Source organism: Carlito syrichta, unplaced genomic scaffold (assembly GCF_000164805.1).
Source record: "Carlito syrichta isolate Samal-C Ts95f unplaced genomic scaffold, Tarsius_syrichta-2.0.1 Scaffold309717, whole genome shotgun sequence".
In the NCBI taxonomy this organism is placed as follows: domain Eukaryota; kingdom Metazoa; phylum Chordata; class Mammalia; order Primates; family Tarsiidae; genus Carlito; species Carlito syrichta.
This window is the reverse complement of record NW_007253813.1, coordinates 298,721-316,306: the sequence shown is the minus strand read 5'-3', so window position 1 is coordinate 316,306 and position 17,586 is coordinate 298,721. Positions and strand designations below refer to the sequence as shown.

Sequence of the window (17,586 nt, the reverse complement as noted above, 5' to 3'; positions counted from 1 at the left end):
ATCCACAGCCTGCAAGGGTGTGCAGAGACAGGAAAGGTCCACTCAAACAGCTGGGACCCACGTGAAGCCACAGTCGTGCATCTGGTGGGAAAAGGGGATGGGATGCTGGGTTCCTGGCCACCCACCTGATTCCCCGGGTGGCAGATGGCTGATGGGGAAGAGCCATTCCCAGGAGCAGAGGGCACTAACCAACACTGGGCTGTTCTGACCAGCCCCTGGGGCTGCCTGGGCATAGAGCTCTCCAACGCAGCAGCACAAACTCTAGGAAGACCTGGGAGCACCCTGTCTTTCCTCCTGCTTCTCAGCTGGGTGTCCTAGGGCAGGTTATATGAATTCTTCATGGAACCTACCTCTAAGAACTAAGGGGAGAGTGAAACCAGAAGCCTCCAAAGTGCTTTGCCCCGTGTCTGACACTAAAGAAGCTTGGAAAATGGTAGCTATCGCATCATATTATTATCACTACTAGTTCTTTCATACTCTACCAAAATCCAAATGAGTGATGTGTAACTGTAAGCCAAGTGATACAAATGGCTTGCAATTTAAAAGGCTTCAGACCTCTGGACGGGTGGTGAGAGGTAAGCGGGGACTTGGACATCCTCTGTCCTTTTTCCTGCAGCCTGCCTCTCTCCCTGCTCTGTCCTTCCCATGAGGACATGCTGACTTGGTCTCCGGCCACTCCTGGCCCTGAGCCAGCTGGCCAGGAGAGGGGGAGGAAGTTACATCCTTCCCATGTGTCCCTCTGGACAGTCATGACCACATGGGACCGCCCTTGAGGACTGACCTCAGAGAGAGCAGGAAGGGATTCAAAGAGAAGAGAACGCTGGGGGATCTCATCTGGGCCCTTGGGGTTAGGCTGCCTCTTCAAAGTCATGCGTGTCAGAATGCAAAGGATCAAAGTCATCTGTGGACCATGAGAACCATTGTAGTTGGGACACTAATGTTTGCAGAGCCACTGAGTTGTGGAATGCAAACCTAAGTCTGGAAGACAGCACCTATTATTCAGCTACTAAGTTTGGCTTTCTGGGATGGGCCTCACAGTTTCTCTCCAGGCTTACTTTAAGATGCAGCAAAACAGAAATGTTTCCTAGTCTCTAGGCAACTAGAGGGCAAAAAATCCCCACCTGGAAGAAGCCAGGACCCTCTATTCTATGTGCTCCTGCCCCGGCGGTGCCTACTGACCCCAGGAGCTGGCAAAGGCCCAGGTTCAAAGTGTCAAGTCCCTCCAGCAAGGACTACGAAATGGCCTCAAGGCCAGACCTACCTTGGGAACAAGATACTGCTGGTCGGTGCAGGCCAGGACATAGGCCTCAGCCCGGCCCAGCTCGCTTTGTGGGAAGTGGGCGTTCATCTCATCTCCATCAAAGTCGGCGTTATAGGCCTTGCAGTTGGCATAGTGGAGACGTAGGACTTTCTCTTCGGGCAGGATGCGGGCATGGTGGGCCTGGATGGAGGGTCTATGCAGGGTGGGCTGTCGGTTCAGAAGGAGAATGTCTCCGTTCTTTACATGCCGGCATACCTAGGGCAGAGGGGAGGACAGGTGAGTGATTGGCGGAAACTTTGGCATCACCACTGCTCCTTCCAAGGGCTTACCTCGGGTTGGCCTGAGAGTGGCTTGTCTCCCTCAAGTTCGAGTCAACTAAATGCAAGCGAATTTTTAGTCTAGAGAAAAACCCTAGAAATCTCTGAGGAACGCTCCAAGACCCTCTGGTCATGGCCCTGGCCCTGCACAGCCCTGATCCTGGCTCTGGGCCGAGGTACAAAGAATAGACAAGGCCATGGCCCAGCAACCTCCGTCATCCTCAGAGATGCTCAGCCTTCCCTGGATTCCTCTGAGAATACATCTGAAGAAAGAGATGAACACGACTTCTGAAGACTGCATATAACCATAAAACTCCTGGGTTTGAAAGGACTTGGCAGACTTCTCATATCCCTCCCATGGTCACATGAGTGCATTATTCTAAACAGAACTTCCACGTTTGAAAAATAATTTGCCCAATTTCATGCAGCACAGCCAGAGCTGGAACACAGGGTTCTTGGTCCTTAGTTCAATGCCCTCAGAAAACATTTTATTGCGCTTAAAAAAGTAAAAAGTGTTAGGCTGGGTGTGGTGGCTCTTGCCTGTAATCCCAGTGCTTTGGGAGGATTGCAAAAGGCTGGAAGGTCAAGACAAGCCTGGGCAACACAGCAAGACTCTATCTCTACAGAAACTGAGATAAAAAATAAGCTGGACATGGTGGCACACACCTGTAGTCCCAGTTACTCAGGAGGCTGAGGACTCCTCTCGAGTCCAGGATTTCAAGGTTACAGTGAGCCATGACCGCACCACTGCACTCCAGCCTGGGCAACAGAGGGAGACTCTGTCTCTAAAAAAATAAAATAAAGAAGTGTAAAATGTCAGTCTTTTAGAAAAAGACTTGAAGGTAGCTATTAGAACATTTAAAACTCATTTTCCTTTGGCCTTTCAAAAGATTATAGCATCAGCATACACACATATATATGAACATGTATGTCTATGCAGCAGTGTTTATAATAGCAAAAAACTAGAAATAACCTGACTGCCCACAGAAGACGCAATAAATCAGTGTAATGCAATAATGAAAAAGGTTAGGTTATATACAGTCAAGGCCTTAAGTGATGGCAATGATACATTATAGCAACAACAACAACAAAAATCCAGGTGGCATATAAGGTGATGAGATGAAGTCATATAAAAACCAACCCAGAGGCAAGAGGACTGCCTGGGCCCAGGGGTTAGAGACCAGCCTGAGCGACTTGGTGAGACCTTGTCTCTACAATAAATAAAAAAATTAGCCAGATGTGGTAGCGTGCGCCTGCAGTTCTGGCTACTCGGAAGGCTGAGGCAGAAAGATTGCCTGAGCCCAGCGGGTCAACACTGGGATGGCCATGAGCATGCCACTGCACTCCATCCTGGGCAACAGAATGAGACTCTGACTCAAAAAAAAAACAACCAACCCAGCTTCTATCGTGTGTGTGTCTATATGGGAAAGGGTACTTGGATCCTCACTAAGCTGCTGCTATGGTCTCCTTGGGGATAGTAAGGCATAGATTAACACCTTTACCTCTATGTATCTTAATATTATTCACCTTACCATAAACATACATTATGTCTGTAAAACTTTTAAAAAAGATTTTCAATTATTTTTAAAGAAAGCAAGAAAAATTGCACAAGTGATATGCTCATTGTGAGGGGAAAAAACAGAAAATACAGACAAATTTGAAGAGGAAAAAACCAAGTAATTTTGTCCCTCAAAGATAACCACTGCTTATACTTTTTTCCCCACACAAAGCTGACTTTTCTATACAACTCATTAAGCGTCTTAACGGTCTTTTACCTCTCTTATATTAACAACTCTGCTTTCTAAATACCGAACACAAATTACATCTTAAAAGACAAACACCAAACATTTTGAAGACACCCCCCCTCTGGCAGACCAGAAAACTTATGGCGACTTGGAGATGCCTCCCCCACCCCAAATCTCCTCCAAGTCATAGCAGAGAACAGGTTGGGGGAACATCAGATTACTGCAAATCTCATTTCTTCTTCTGGTATCCTCGTACAGGAAGTTACATCAAAAGCTGGCTGATAAGAGAGGCTAGAAGTTAGTAAGAGATGCTCCCCACTTTCTCCCTCCTGTTCAGCTGGGTTAAAAGTTTTCTCCAGCTCAGGGAAGCAGGGATAAGGCCCACAAGTGCTAAAAAGCAGTCCCAAAAGCACCTAGCATGGAATCCGTCTTTTTGCTCTTCAAGGAATCCAAACCTTCCCCTCCCTACCCCCAAGTCCCATGTTTCCAAGAGACTTGAACTCTGAGTGTTCCCATGAGCGTCTGCCCAGGGCACTGGCTAGCTGTCTGACTGCGTCATGCAGCCTGTGGTCTTCTTTCTTTAGCCTCCCAAGGGAGAAACTGCCCAGACCTGTGGCCCAGGCCCAAAGAACCAGGCGGGGCTCAGGATCTGAGTTCTGCAAATTCGAGACATCCTCTAGCGTAAGCAAACTTGCCACAGCTGGGAAGGCACACAGGCCAGCTTGGCAGGCACAGGCCAACCCAAACAGAAGTCCTGGAATACTGAGCGCTCCCCTTGCCAACCCAAACCCAAGGCCCTTCCTTTCTCTTGTCTCTAAATAAATACTGAAATAGTGAAAATGAGTGTGCTCCAGTGCCGGGTCAGAGTTTTCAGAGGTAGGCTTGGAGCCAGAGGCCTGCTTCTGGCAGACAGCCGGGCAGGGAGATGAGATGGGCCTCAGCCATCTTGGCCACTTCCTCTTTTGTTTACAAGGCCCAGGGGAGGGGCAGAGATTTTGCACCTCACAGGGGAAGTAGATCCTTTCAGTCACTCTTGCCCCATCTCCCCTAACCTCAGGGTTACCCATACCTGGACCTCTCCTTCCCCGTCACCTCACCCAGCCCTCAGCCTTGTCCTGACCTATTTGCAACACTTCAGCCAAAGCCTTTAAAATGACAAATAAATTATAAGCACAAGTGCATTTCACCCTATGTAGAAGCACCCTATATACTAACAGTACTGAGGTTTTGGGAAGTAAGTCAACCCTCCTTAGCCCTTGGGGCCATTCTTCTCCATGAAGTCCCTTCCTGTCCCTGCTCCCGGGCCACGTCCAAGGGGGCCCTCACATCTTGGGGCCTCAGGAACCACACCCTGGATCTGTGCATGCCACAAGGCTCTCCTGAGAGCTGCCTGCAAGCTGGGTGTGGGGGGAAAACGGTGAGCAGAGCACTGAACTCAGAGGATTTAGGAACTCAAGGGCGGGACATGGGTGCACATGCAGTGAAAACACAATGCAGTAAGCTACCCAGGGTGGAGGGGACAGCGTGGACATTAGGGGTGGCAGAAACACACTGGGTACCTAGCACAGCAGTGGGTAATATATTTATATGCTCATTTTCTGGCTGTCCCTACCAGGCCCTAGGGTGGCAGGGATCCCATCCACAGGGACTGGCAAAATGCTGACGTGTGGCAGGGCTCAGCATGACTGGATCCCTCACTTCTCTTTCCTCTCTCGATTTTCACTTACCATTTCCTACCATGAGACTGTTGTACATATTTGAGTGAGTTAATAGGAAGATTAGTTCCTATCTGTTTGGTTTCACCCAAAGTTAGGTGAAATACACCTTGATTTCTTTTGCATCCTTCACCCGGCTCCTAGCGAGACACTAGGCACTTAAGAAAAGTAGGGCAAGTCCGTGAACCTGAATACAAACCTTACTTCAGGCACCAGAAGAGAGCAAAACAGAGCTGGGCACAGTGGCTCATGCTTGTTATCCCAGTGCTTTGCAAGGCCAAGGTGGGAGGACTGCTTGAGCCCAGGAGTTCGAGACCAGCCTGGGCAACATAGGAAGACCTCATCTCTACTAAATAATAAAAAAAATTAGCCGGGTGTGGTAGTGTGGGCCTGTAGTCCCAGCTACTAGGGAGGCTGAGGCGGAAGGATTGCCTGAGCTCAAGAGGTAAGGCTGCGGTGAGTCATGACTGCCACTACACTCCAGCCTTGGTGACAGAGTGAGAGACCCTGTCTCAAAACAAACAAACAAAACAAAACAAACAAACAAACCAAAAACCAGGCAACTTAATCTGTGGCCTGCATGCGTTCCTGGTCACCAACGCAGAAATGGGTGGCATGTTACTGCTCTGTCTCGGAGAGCCATGAGATAAGAGGAAGCGAGAGGATCCGTGGTGAAGAATGATGGGCACCAGTGGCCATGATGACAAGGTCAAGAGTATGCACCTCCTTTTCCTCTCTTTTCCTCCAGTGTCCCTTCAAGGCTGACGGAAACTTTGCAGAGCTGAACCCAGTGCTAAAAAGAGTTTCCCAGGCACAGGGTGGGCAGAGGTCTTCCATTGTGCAGATGGGTTAGGAAAGTTGTCAGTTGCCTCTGGACTCCAGGGAGTCAACTGTGAGCAACACCCAAATCAAATCCACTTCCCACCAACAACCTGCTTTTTTTTTGAGTTGGAGTCTCACTCTGTCGCCCAGACTGGAGTGCAGTGGCCGCTCCCGGCCACCGCAGCCTCGACCTGCTGGGCTCCGGCGATCCTTCCGCCTCAGCCTTCCGAGTAGCCAGAATTACAGGCATGCACTACCACACCCAACTGATTTTTTGATTTATTGTAGAGATGAGGTCTCGCTGCCCAGGCGGGTCTCGAACCCACGGGCTCAGGCGATCCACTCACCTCAGCCTCCCAAAGGCGCGGGATTACAGGCTGAGCCACCGAACCCAGCTAACTTGCTTTTTTCTAAGTTGGAGTCTCAAGCCATTGCCCATGCTGGAGTGCAATGGCATGCTCACTGCCACACCAGTGTTGACTTGCTAGGCTCTGGCAATCCTTCTGCCTCAGCCTTCTGAGTAGCTGGAATTACAGACACGCGCTACCATGCCCAGTTAATTTTTGATTTATTGTAGAGACAAGGTCTTACCAAGATGCCCAGGCTGGTCTTGAACCCGTGGGCTCAGGAAATCCACTCGCCTCGGCCTCCCAAAGTGCTGGGATTGCAGGCTAAGCCACTGAAACTGACCTCTCCAACAACTGCCACTATTGCCTAGTTAGTGGTCAACTGCCACACGCCTCCCAAGAGATGGCTATTATTTGACATAACTCTCATGCCCTTGGCGACATGATTAGCTCAAGCCAATTGATTATGTGCTCTTTCCAGAGGAACCCAGATAGAACTTCAGGATCCCTTAATGCAGCACGGAGGGCGGGCATTCTCAACTGCCTCAAATGGAAGCATTAGCTAAAACCTGTCAGCTGTCAGTTATCACTGGCACAGAGCATTTCGTTCCTAAGAGTGGTCCTCAGGCTGGGTGTGGTGGCTCACGCCTGTAATCCCAGCATTCTGGGAGGCCGAGGCAAGAGGACTACCTCTGAGCCCAGGGGCTTGAGATCAGCCTGGACAACTTGGCAAGACCTCGTCTCTACAAGAAACCAAGAAAATTAGCTGGGTGTGGTGGTACATACCTGTAGTTCCAGCTACTTGGAAGACTAAGGCAGAAGGACTGCAGTGGCTGAAGTCAAGGCTGCAGTGGCTGTGAGTGTGCCACTGCACTCCAGCCTGGGCAACAGAGTGAGGTTTCGACTTGAAAAAAAAAAGAGTGGTTCTCAAACTGCAGCATGCAGAAGAACCTTCTGGAGAAAATGTTGCGAGACTGCCAAGCCCTATACGCAGAGAATCTCATTCAGAAGGGATGATGGGGTGGGACTGGGGCTTGCATTTCTCACGACCCCAGGGATGCTGCTGCTTATCTGAGAACTGCCCTGTGAGTATCCCTGTTCAAAGACCACCAATTCTCCTGCCCCGGGACCACAAATGATTTAGCTAAGAGCATTTCTCGAGCACCTGATGGGTGCCCAACACTGTGCTGTATGGCATGGAACGTGAAGGCCAAATGCAGCTTTAAGCATGGTGTCCATGCCCTAGCAGTGTGGCCTCCAGCTGGGAGACATAGCGAGCCCATGCAGCACCTAAAGGATACCCACATGTGAAGGAGTTTCCTCTTGGGGGGGTGCCCCTGTGCTACACTCACTGGATCCACAGCTGACAGCTGGTCATGGGGGAGCCAGGCAGGAGCTGGCCGGGTCCTGAACAAACCTGCCCAATACTCACAATTTTTGTCCCCTGGGGCTTAGGTGCACCCATGGCTGGTGTCAGGAGCTGCTTGGCCACGGCTTCTCGCTGGGTTACGTCCATGGCACTCAGAGCTGTGCGGCTGCCATCCTCATTGATGACCATGGAGGCTCCTGGGTGCACGTTGGGGCCGTTGATGACGGCTTGTCTCAGTTCCTGAACGTTCCAGGGTGTAACTGGCTGCGGGTAGGTCAGTTTAGTGGCAAATACCTAGAAACGAGTGGCAGGTGGAGAAATTCAGGGTAGGCAGAAAAAAATGGGCTTGTGGACCCAAAGTCTGCCTCCAAAGGCTATGCGACTTTCCCCCAAAATGTGAAGAAGCTGACTGACTTAGCCAAGAAGGCCCTTCGGTGAGTAAAGCAATGTCCTGCCTTTCTTCCGCACAGAGCCATTTTGCCAGACTCTCTCCCTTAAGGGCACAGAGATCAGCATAGACAGGCTGACAAGGATAACACTAGGCTTTTTCTTTTTTTAACTCACTCTAACACTGCATTTCCTTATCTACCAATAAATTCAATCCCCAAAGAAGACAGGGGGCACTCATTTGGGACAGGTGGTGATACCTGTCCTCAAACACCACCGCATCTTCCTGTGCCCCAGCGGACATCATGAATTGATTGTGGCACTTTCCCCCAGCCCAGACATGGCACCAGAATCTCTTACCAGTTCCAACAGCCACTATGATCAAGATCGTGCTTGAGAAGAAATTGATGGGCTCCTCTGATATGTGAGAAACCACATGCACTGTTTAATGCTAGGCCTGTGACATGCTCCAAGAAAAACGAGTTCCCTAGATAAGGGAGTTTCTGACCTACTGAGCATTATAACCCCTTTGATGCTTCAAAATGCACAGATACACCAAAGACCTGACAAGTCTGACATAAAGGCACGTGTCTAACTCTGTCCAGGTCTCTGTGTACTGGCACTTTCTGAGGCCTCTGCCCCAGTGCTCCCCAGCCCGAGCCTGCTCTCCTGTTGCTGAGACACTGTCCACTGCCTAATGGCGGTTAGGCATGTATTCATCTGTTCCCTGTTTATCTCCACCCTTGACATATCACTTACAAGGGAGCACGCTAGTCTGTGTGCATCACTACTGGGTCTCTAGCTCATTGTTCACCCCACTCCACAAGGGAGCAAGCTAGTCTGTGTGCATCACTACTGGGTCTCTAGCTCATTGTTCACCCCACTCCCTTTTTCTCCTGGGGACTCACAGCTGGTCTGTCCAAAAGTATGCTCCAGAGGCATGTCTACCCACTCTCTTTCCCAGCTCTACCCACTCCCCAGTCCACCATAGCCTGGAGATCTGGAGTAGTTTGAAGGCTGGCAGAAGGGTGACTTCAGAATCTCTCCTCTAGGGACAAGCTGTTATCAACGGACCCAGATCCAAGAAAAGTCTAATACCCAAGAAGGGTAGAAAAAAGAGGCAGCACAAAAGGTCTTTCTCAAAGCCGGGGCTCTCTGGGCACTGAGAGGTCAAAGCCAACAGGCGTGGCCCCTACCCTCTGTCAGAGAGGGAAATGAACAGGGGGCCTCTCCTTGGGGTTTCAGATTCAGGAATGTCACCAGCAGGCTTCACGAAGTCATTCCTGTGCCACCTAATGCAGTTTTTGGAGGCAGAATATGGCTCCGGAAGGCAGTGGGCACAGGACTGAACATTCTGATGCTTGTACCTTGACATGTCATGCCTTTGCCCAGGAAACCCACGTGCCCGAGAGTGATGAGACCACAGGCATGCAGGACAATCAGAACACTCTGGTTCTTGCTCACGCCCAGCACTCCGGGAGGTGGGGGATGGTATGTGAGGAAATGAATCCCCAGGAGGGGATTAAACCATCCTTACATTACTGACCTCAAGGCCCATTATGGAGGAGGCCAATTAAAGGGTTGCCACTAATAAGCACAGCTGAGTGAACTGGTGAGGAAGTGAGAAAATAAAGCTGGCTCCCAGAAGGCATGCTAATGGCTGGACGGGCTGGCTGTGTGCCCCCAGGAGGAACGGAGAGCGGGGTGGACGACGAGCACAGGTCTCCTCTCTGGGGGCCCCTCTGCCACACGCCTTGCCCCAGTCCTCTATGGCATGCGGATCTACCACCCCCCAACACACACCATGGGGACCCCAATTTCATTGGTGCTGATGTACATGTCGGGGCAGATGACAGAGCGGGCTGCGTAGTCCACTCGTTTTCCCATCATGTGCTTCCGGAACAAGCCTTCCTTCTTCTCCAGGATCTTTGTGAAGGAAAAAAGCCACAGAAAACATTTAAAAAAAGACAACTCAAGAATGCTTGCTAGTTTCTTACTTCGATACATGCAGGCTTATTATTCAGTCAGCAAGGGGAGTCCAGCTAACTGCTTACCTGCCTAATGCCTGGGTACTTGTCCATCATCAGTTTGTCCATCTCGCTATCAAACACGATATTGACGTGGCTCTGAAGGCGAATCCAAATGTTGTAAAGTTTGTCTGTGAAGGACTGGCCTGGAAGTGTACTTAAAAAGGACCGGTCAATAGCAATTGAAGAGTCTTTTTCCTGGAAGACACAAGGAAGAAAATAGGTATGATGGCAAAGGCCTGCCTTGGTTTAATTTTTCTTTCTCCCCCTAGCTCTGATACCAGTGAACTCTGGAATGTGCCTTTACGTCCTCTGATCCCGACAGATCAAAGACAAGTGTTAATATATAAATCTTGTAAACACATATAAATAAAACATCACCCCATTACATATGTACCAGCCTGTCTCTTTCTAATAGTAAAATGAATTCAAAATTTATAAGCAGGCTCCTCTCTTAAGGTACTTGCTGAAATCCCTTAATATCCAGTTCCTGTGGCAACCTTAGAAGTCCTTTCCGCCTCAGTACATTTCTTGTAAAGCTTTGCCATGATAACCAATGCGTATATGCAATTTCAGCTTTATTTATGGTTTTGGAAAAACTTGATGCAAAGTGCTTATAAAAATGCAGGTGGCGCCAGGCTCGGTGGCTCAGCCTGTAATCCCGTGCCTTGGGAGGCTGAGGTGAGTGGATTGCTTGAGCCTGCGGGTTCGAGACCCGCCTAGGCAACTTGGCGAGACCTCATCTCTACAATAAATCAAAAATCAGCCGGGTGTGGTAGCGCGCACCTGTAGTTCCAGCTACTTGGAAGGCTGAGGTGGAAGGATCGCTGGAGCCCAGCAGGTCGAGGCTGCGGTGGCCGGGAGCGGCCACTGCACTCCAGTCTGGGCGACAGAGTGAGACTCCAACTCAAAAATAAAAAAAATGCAGGTGGAACAATTCCTTAAATGGAAACATTTTTGGCATACAGTATTCTAGGTCATCAATAAGACAACTGGGCTGTGTCAAGTTGCTGGCTGATCGTCAAGGCTTACTAGGATATTAATCCTTTTTAATATTTCTGCCCCAGCTCTGACTCCCTTCTTCTTCCCCTCGATACCCAGGGGACAGAAGTACAGAGGCTTTATGCGGCCTTAGAGCACCACCTCCTGACACTGTCTGGCCAGCTATTGGTGCCATCTGGCTAGGTAGGACACAAGGAGCTGGACAGATGGTCCCTCATCCTCCCAGTCAGTGAGGATGGGTGGAGATCTAGTAAATAACATCATGAAAACTCAATTGTGATGAAGTGGATTTGTCCTCAATCCCGAGGAACACAGGAGTCTTTAGTTATGGAGAGAACAGAGGCATTTCTGCACAAAATGTTCAAGGTCCTTCTGGTTGAAGGAGATTTACAGAGAGACAGTAACCTGCATGCTGACAGGGGTCCTGTCTGCCTGCCTGACTGCACATGGCGTTACCTGGCTTAGGGCCACGTGATTACTTGTGAAAGGAGCGAGGCCATGTCTCACTGGCTCACTGGTATCCCTAGAGTCTAGACAGCACCTGCAAAGGCTGCCATGGAAATGGAACACGGGAACAAGGGGGAAGAAACAAGAAGATGCACGTCACCATCAGAGAGCAGGAGGGCACTGGGACCCAAGAATCAGAGAGGATACTGCTTGGTCCTGCAGACAACAAGCTTTTGTTTGACCAAAAGAATGCCCTATTTTTAAGGGACAAGAAAAAAATATCCTGGTCACTGGATGTGGCTATCTATGGCATTGCCTCCTAAACCAGACTAAGGCACGCAGATGGATTTGTCCTGCACTGGAAAGTTTTAACAGCACCCCATGCTGTCCCGCCAGAAACCTTCAGTAAAACCAGAGAAAGCTCCAAGGAGAAACACTGGGTAGCCCAGAGCACAAGTGTCCAGGAGACTGTAGCGCCACCTTGTGCCGGGCTTGGCTGACCTTGGGACGGTCCCAGTCACTGGGAGTCAGAGCCCTGCTGTCAACCCAAGGTTGGAGACAGCTCTGTTTGTACCCAGAGAGCATTTCAGAGCTGGGAAGCATCTCAGCGACCTGGTGTCCCCTAAACCCACAGCTCCCAGTGAGGGTGCTTCCAGCTGTACAGCGCACCCCAGTCAGCATCTCTTGGCATCCAGTGTCTGTGTCCACATCGTATGGAGTTAGACCTAAGCGTGTGTGCTTATGCCATCAGCTCCAGGGCAGCCCTGACCTTGTCGGTGGCAGGCATTGCCATCTCCGATGGCAGCTTCTGTTCTTGGGCCATCAATGCCAGAAGCTTTCGGATCAGAACTATGTCCTTCATGACGGCCTGCAAGTTCACTGTCTGGCCGTTGGTAAACATCTGGTCTCCCAGGCGGCTGACAGGGCGATATCTGCAGAGGGACACGGGGAATCCAAGAATGTACAGCATGAGGGAAGGGCTGTGTCTTTCGGCCTCTCATCCGTGCCTATTGCAGGTGACACACTGCCCCACCATGCTCAAAACACCTCATCTCCCGATCACACAACAGGAAGAGAGGAAAGCATGCCCACTACTGCACCTCTGCCATAGGTCATCCTTCAGCTCCTCAATAAACTTTTCTCAGGTGAAACAATTTTTTAAAAATGTATTTAAAGATGTGGGGTACAATTCAGGGTTAGGTATATAAACATTGATTATGCAGGTCCCCTTGTTGGTGAGGTATGCCCCTCCCTCCCCTAGCAGTTTCCCTCAACTGCCAATCTCACCCCCCTTCGACAGTTTCCCATTACTGCCAAACACTTTCTTATAGTATTATGATAATTGTTCAAGGTCCACTTATGAGTGAGAACATATGGTATTCTGTTCTTTGTTTCTGTGATAGATCACTGAGTATGATCGACTCCAAATCCATCCAAGTTGCTATGAAGTCCATAAGTTTGTCCTTTATGGCTGCATAATATTCCATTGTGTATGTCAGGTGAAACAACTAAACGGAGTTACCTTGAGGGTGGCACCACCAGGAAATCAAGGAAGAACATACTGGGATTGAATTTGGATTCCATGCCAACATCATCCAGTCCCGAAAAAAGGTAATTCAGAAAGAATCCTGGGTTTGAAATAAACCAAAGAGATCATTCAAATCTATCAATGAGGGCATGGGAGGACAATATCACCAAGTGACAAAGAAACAGAATACAGGATAATATATTGAGTAAGACCACATTGTTCTCTATAAAAACAAATTTTCAGTAGCCCCTTGCATGCATGAGAGACCCTACAGGCTGAACCCAAAGACTGAGATGAGCAGGGACAGGGAAAAAAAAAAACTTTCACTTATTTATAATTACCTTTTTGGACTATTAAACTTCAAACACACACACACACACACACACACACACACACACACACAAGATCAAGTATGCAATACTTTGGTATTTAAAGAAAACAGACTGAAATAAAGAAAAGAATTAATACACAAGAAAAAAAGTCAGCCTCCTTAAAACACAATTTCCCTCTCCCCAGTGGGTGCTGCCAAGAAGGGGTCTTCTGTGGATCAAAGCTATATTTCAAGTTTCTGTGGTGACTTAAAAAATCTTGAGAGGGTTGGGTGTGGTGGCTCATGCCTGTGATCCCAGCACTTTGGGAGGCTTGCTTGAGTCCAGGAGTTTAAGACTAGCCTAGGCAACATAGCAAGACCTCACCTCTACAAAAAGTAAAAAATTGGTCAGGCGTGTGTGGTGGCGTGTACTTTTAGTCCTAGCTACTTGGGAGGCTGAGGCAGGAGGATTGCTTGAGCCCAGGAGGCAGAGGCTGGGGTGAGCCATGTTCATGTCACTCCACTCCAGTTTAGGTGACAGAATGAGACCCCGACTCAAAAAGAAAAAAAAATGCTCAGAGAAAATAAATGTGATAGGACCTGCTACATAAACAATCATTCTAAATGGAATGCGCTATTTTTTTCCTGATATCCCTTTGACAACATGCTCATTAATAAGTGCTTATTACACAGAGATTACAGTCAGCATTTCAGAGCATACACTCAGAGGGCAGATGACACCAGGGCTTGAATAATATACTGCATGGGCTTTATTATACTCTCAAAAAGGAAACGGAGGAATTCCCTTTTAGTAGGGAACTGAAAAGTTTAAAAGTCCTAATTTTTAAAAAAGACAGAGCTCAATCTTTGATTCACAAAAGGAATTCTCACAAAAAACCTTTAAAAGGTATTTTATTTATGAGCATTTAAAATAAGGTGAGTTACACTGAACCCTCTAAAAATATGCCCACCTATATTAAGCAAGGTCTACTGGTAGCTGTCATTTGATGACCAGGCTCAGTTACAATTGGCAAATTTTTGGTGCTGGGTATGACCCCCTTACTCTATGATGCCTCAATGTCAATATACCCAGAAGCCTGCCCCAAGCCTTTGGATCAGTTTCAGCAGAGAGTTACAATAATCACAACTTTAAAAAAAAATAAAAGCAATAAAGCAGGGTTAGTGAGTTTAGGAAATTAAGGCCTGGAAAAGATAAAGGCTATTTCTTTAGCTTGGTACAGCACCTTCATTCTTCCAAATGGCAAAAAGATGTTCACGGGCACTGGTGGGTGTCAGGTACCCTCGTTTTCCCATCTGAGCTTCTTCAATTTCTGGAGCTGAGGAGGGGAGATCAAAGCACAACCAATCAGTAACAGGTCCTGCTCCCTGCATTGGGATTCATCAATTATTTGTCCCTGCCCTGCAACTTGATCACAAAAACCACCTTTGGGGCAGCATATTCTCAAGCCCAGATTCCTGTCCCTACCCGTCATCTAATTTCTAAAGCGATAAAAACAATACAACTATTATTGGATAAAACCTAAAAAAACAAACAAAAGAAAACATCATCCACCTATCACATTAACGTAAGTATTACTTTTATAGACTCTCTTCTAGATCTTTGGTTTATGCAAGTGTTTTAGATAACTGTCATCTTAAGTATGGATTGATTTTGTGTACTACTTACTACTTAGTGTCATCTTGTGAGGATTTCCACAATGCTACATACCTTTTGCATGATTACCATTTTTAGTGGCCACATGATATTCCATTAAGGATATTCCCTAATTTACTTAATCATACTCTCATAGCTGGACATTTGGATTGATTCCAATTTTTTGCTATTATAAAGTAACCTCAAGATAAGTACCCTAGCCGGGCACAGTGGTTCACACCTGTAATCCCAGCACTTTGGGAGGCGCAGATGAGAGGATTGCCAGAGTCCAGGGGTTTGAGACCTGTCTGGGCAACTTGGTGAGACCTCATCTCTACAACGAATCAAAAAAATTAGCTGGGCATGGTGGCATGTACCTGTAGTTCCACCTAATTAGGAGGCTGTGGCAGAAGGATCACCTAAGCCCAGCAGGTCAAGGCTGCGGTGGCCGTAAGCGTGCCACTTTACTCCAGCCAGGGCAACAGAGTGAGACTCTGTCACTCTAAAAAAGATAGGTATCTTTATGCACATGGTTTTTATAAAAAGGTTCACAAAAGTAGAGTTAAAGACAAATTAATGTGAACATTTTTACGGGTAAATACATATTGGTTTTCTTTTTACAGATATCATACTGGTATGGAGAAGCAGATTGACCCTGGTTAACTCGTGGATAGTGTCTACCAACTATACCAAAAGTAAGTTAGAAACTAGACCGGGGGCTGCCAATTCAAAAGGTAGGGCTCTAGGCATTGTGATGACAATGACAAAGACAATTAAGCAACGTTTCCTCTAGGTTCAAAACTATCCATCTTTTCTGGGTTACATCCACTGAAATTAACATAGCCCAACCTTCTTTTTTACATACTTACCAGGGCAGGGATGATGCCTTGTCTGTGTCCTAATACCTGACACAGTGTTAGCACACAGACAATGCTAAACTGTCAATTACTCAGATAGACATGTTCAAAATATCCCAAGATAATCTATTCTTTGAAATTCTACTCTTTTGCCTTTTTTTATACTTCTGAAATCTAGCTTCATTCTTCATCTCTAATTCTTCAACTAGTTTCTTTATAATTTGCAGAGATTTTGTCACCACATGTTTTTAGAGAAACTTCTGACTTGGATAACATCAGATGCACCATAATTTATTTAACAGTCTCTATTAATAGGTACTTAAACCATGTCCAATTTTAAACTCTCTAAACAATACCGTGGGCATTCTAATTCCTTAGGATAAAGCTGTAGAAGAAAAACTGCAAGGTCAAGGAGCCTGCATATTTTAAGTTTTAATACCTACAAAAGCAAAACATTTCAATGAGTTAATGCAATTCAAGAATGGCTTTGACCTTCAGGGACAGCCACAGCATTAGAAAGCTATGCATGCTTGGTGGGTCAAAAAAAAAAGAAAAAGACCCCATTAACCTAAATAATTGTGTGGGCGTTTCTGGAAATAAGTATCTAAACTTCCTCTCAGCAAGTCTGAAGGGCTCAGGAAGATAGAGTAATTCTCCCCAGCTCCTGTCCCAGCAGTCCCCACATCATAGCTCAGTGACCATGAAGGCAGGCAGAGGCTGTTCAATTATGGGATCTTAGAATCAGAAGAAACCTGCAGGAGGCCACCCTCTCACGTGGGCCGCATTCTCTCCTAGTCAGACACTTCTGCGGTGAAATCCAGCTAGCTGGGCTTTTGGAACGTCATGAATGTGTTTCTCTCAGCTCTAAGTGCTGCCATGTGACAAAGGGGTTCAGAGGTCCAATAAGCTGGGAGAGCTGGATCACACTGGCTGGAAGTGGCTATAAGAATTCTCAGCCTGTAATCCCGTGCCTTTGGGAGGCTGAGGTGAGTGGATTGCCTGAGCCCGTGGGTTCGAGACCCACCTGGGCAGGCGAGACCTCATCTCTACAATAAATAAAAAAAAAATTAGCCGGGCGTGGTAGTGCGCGCTTGTAATTCCGGCTACTTGGAAGGCTGAGGCGGAAGGATCGCCAGAGCCCAGCAGGTCGAGGCTGCTGTGGCCGGGAGCGGCTACTGCACTCCAGTCTGGGCGACAGAGTGAGACTTTAACAAAGAATTCTCACTTTACACACTGATGTGCCCGTGGGCTCAAAAGCTGCATTTCACAAACTGACAGCACACATCATGGGATCACCAGGTTGTCCCGTGGGGGCTGTTTAGGCAGCAGCAGGCCTCACTTCTCGGATCCCTCCGGCACCAGGCACGTGGCCAGACCTATGCTGAGAGAGGTTCACCTGCCTCCACATCACCTGCTCCTGGGAGTTACTGATCTGTGTCACCTACAGCCCCTGCGAGAGCAGAGGCCACATGGTCTGGTCTCACAACATGCTTGCCCACAAACACAGCCCATGGCATGATTCTGAGCACCCAACACATAAATGTGTGCTAAATACAAAAAAACCTGTCCTGGAGCCTTGGAAGACAACTGTCCACCTGTTTCTAATGCAGAACTTTAGTTGCACCATTGTATGCTTGTGGCTACAGTGAAAAATTACTTCGTAAGAATGGGTTTGGGAGGGGTTTGAATTACTTCGTAAGAATGGGTTTGAGAGGTCCCATAGAAAATGATCTTCTAGAATTCTGGCCATCTTTGCCCTCAGTCTGTGAACACTATGCAAGGCATCCTAAGGGCTACA

The 17,586-nt window shown here is 47.9% G+C and overlaps 1 protein-coding gene across 1 annotated transcript in view; it reads right to left on the bottom strand.

The window, feature by feature from the left end:
- Positions 1 to 17,586, bottom strand: part of POLR1A (RNA polymerase I subunit A) — a 75,669-nt gene that overhangs the window by 41,336 nt on the left and 16,747 nt on the right. Inside the window, exons 7-13 of the mRNA XM_008067587.2 lie at positions 14,522 to 14,608; positions 12,962 to 13,067; positions 12,209 to 12,371; positions 10,018 to 10,188; positions 9,767 to 9,889; positions 7,640 to 7,870; positions 1,262 to 1,516 (exon numbers count right to left, since the gene is read on the bottom strand). Of these exons, the coding sequence (XP_008065778.1) occupies positions 1,262 to 1,516; positions 7,640 to 7,870; positions 9,767 to 9,889; positions 10,018 to 10,188; positions 12,209 to 12,371; positions 12,962 to 13,067; positions 14,522 to 14,608 (1,136 nt within the window). The remainder of the gene's footprint in view (positions 1 to 1,261; positions 1,517 to 7,639; positions 7,871 to 9,766; positions 9,890 to 10,017; positions 10,189 to 12,208; positions 12,372 to 12,961; positions 13,068 to 14,521; positions 14,609 to 17,586) is intronic.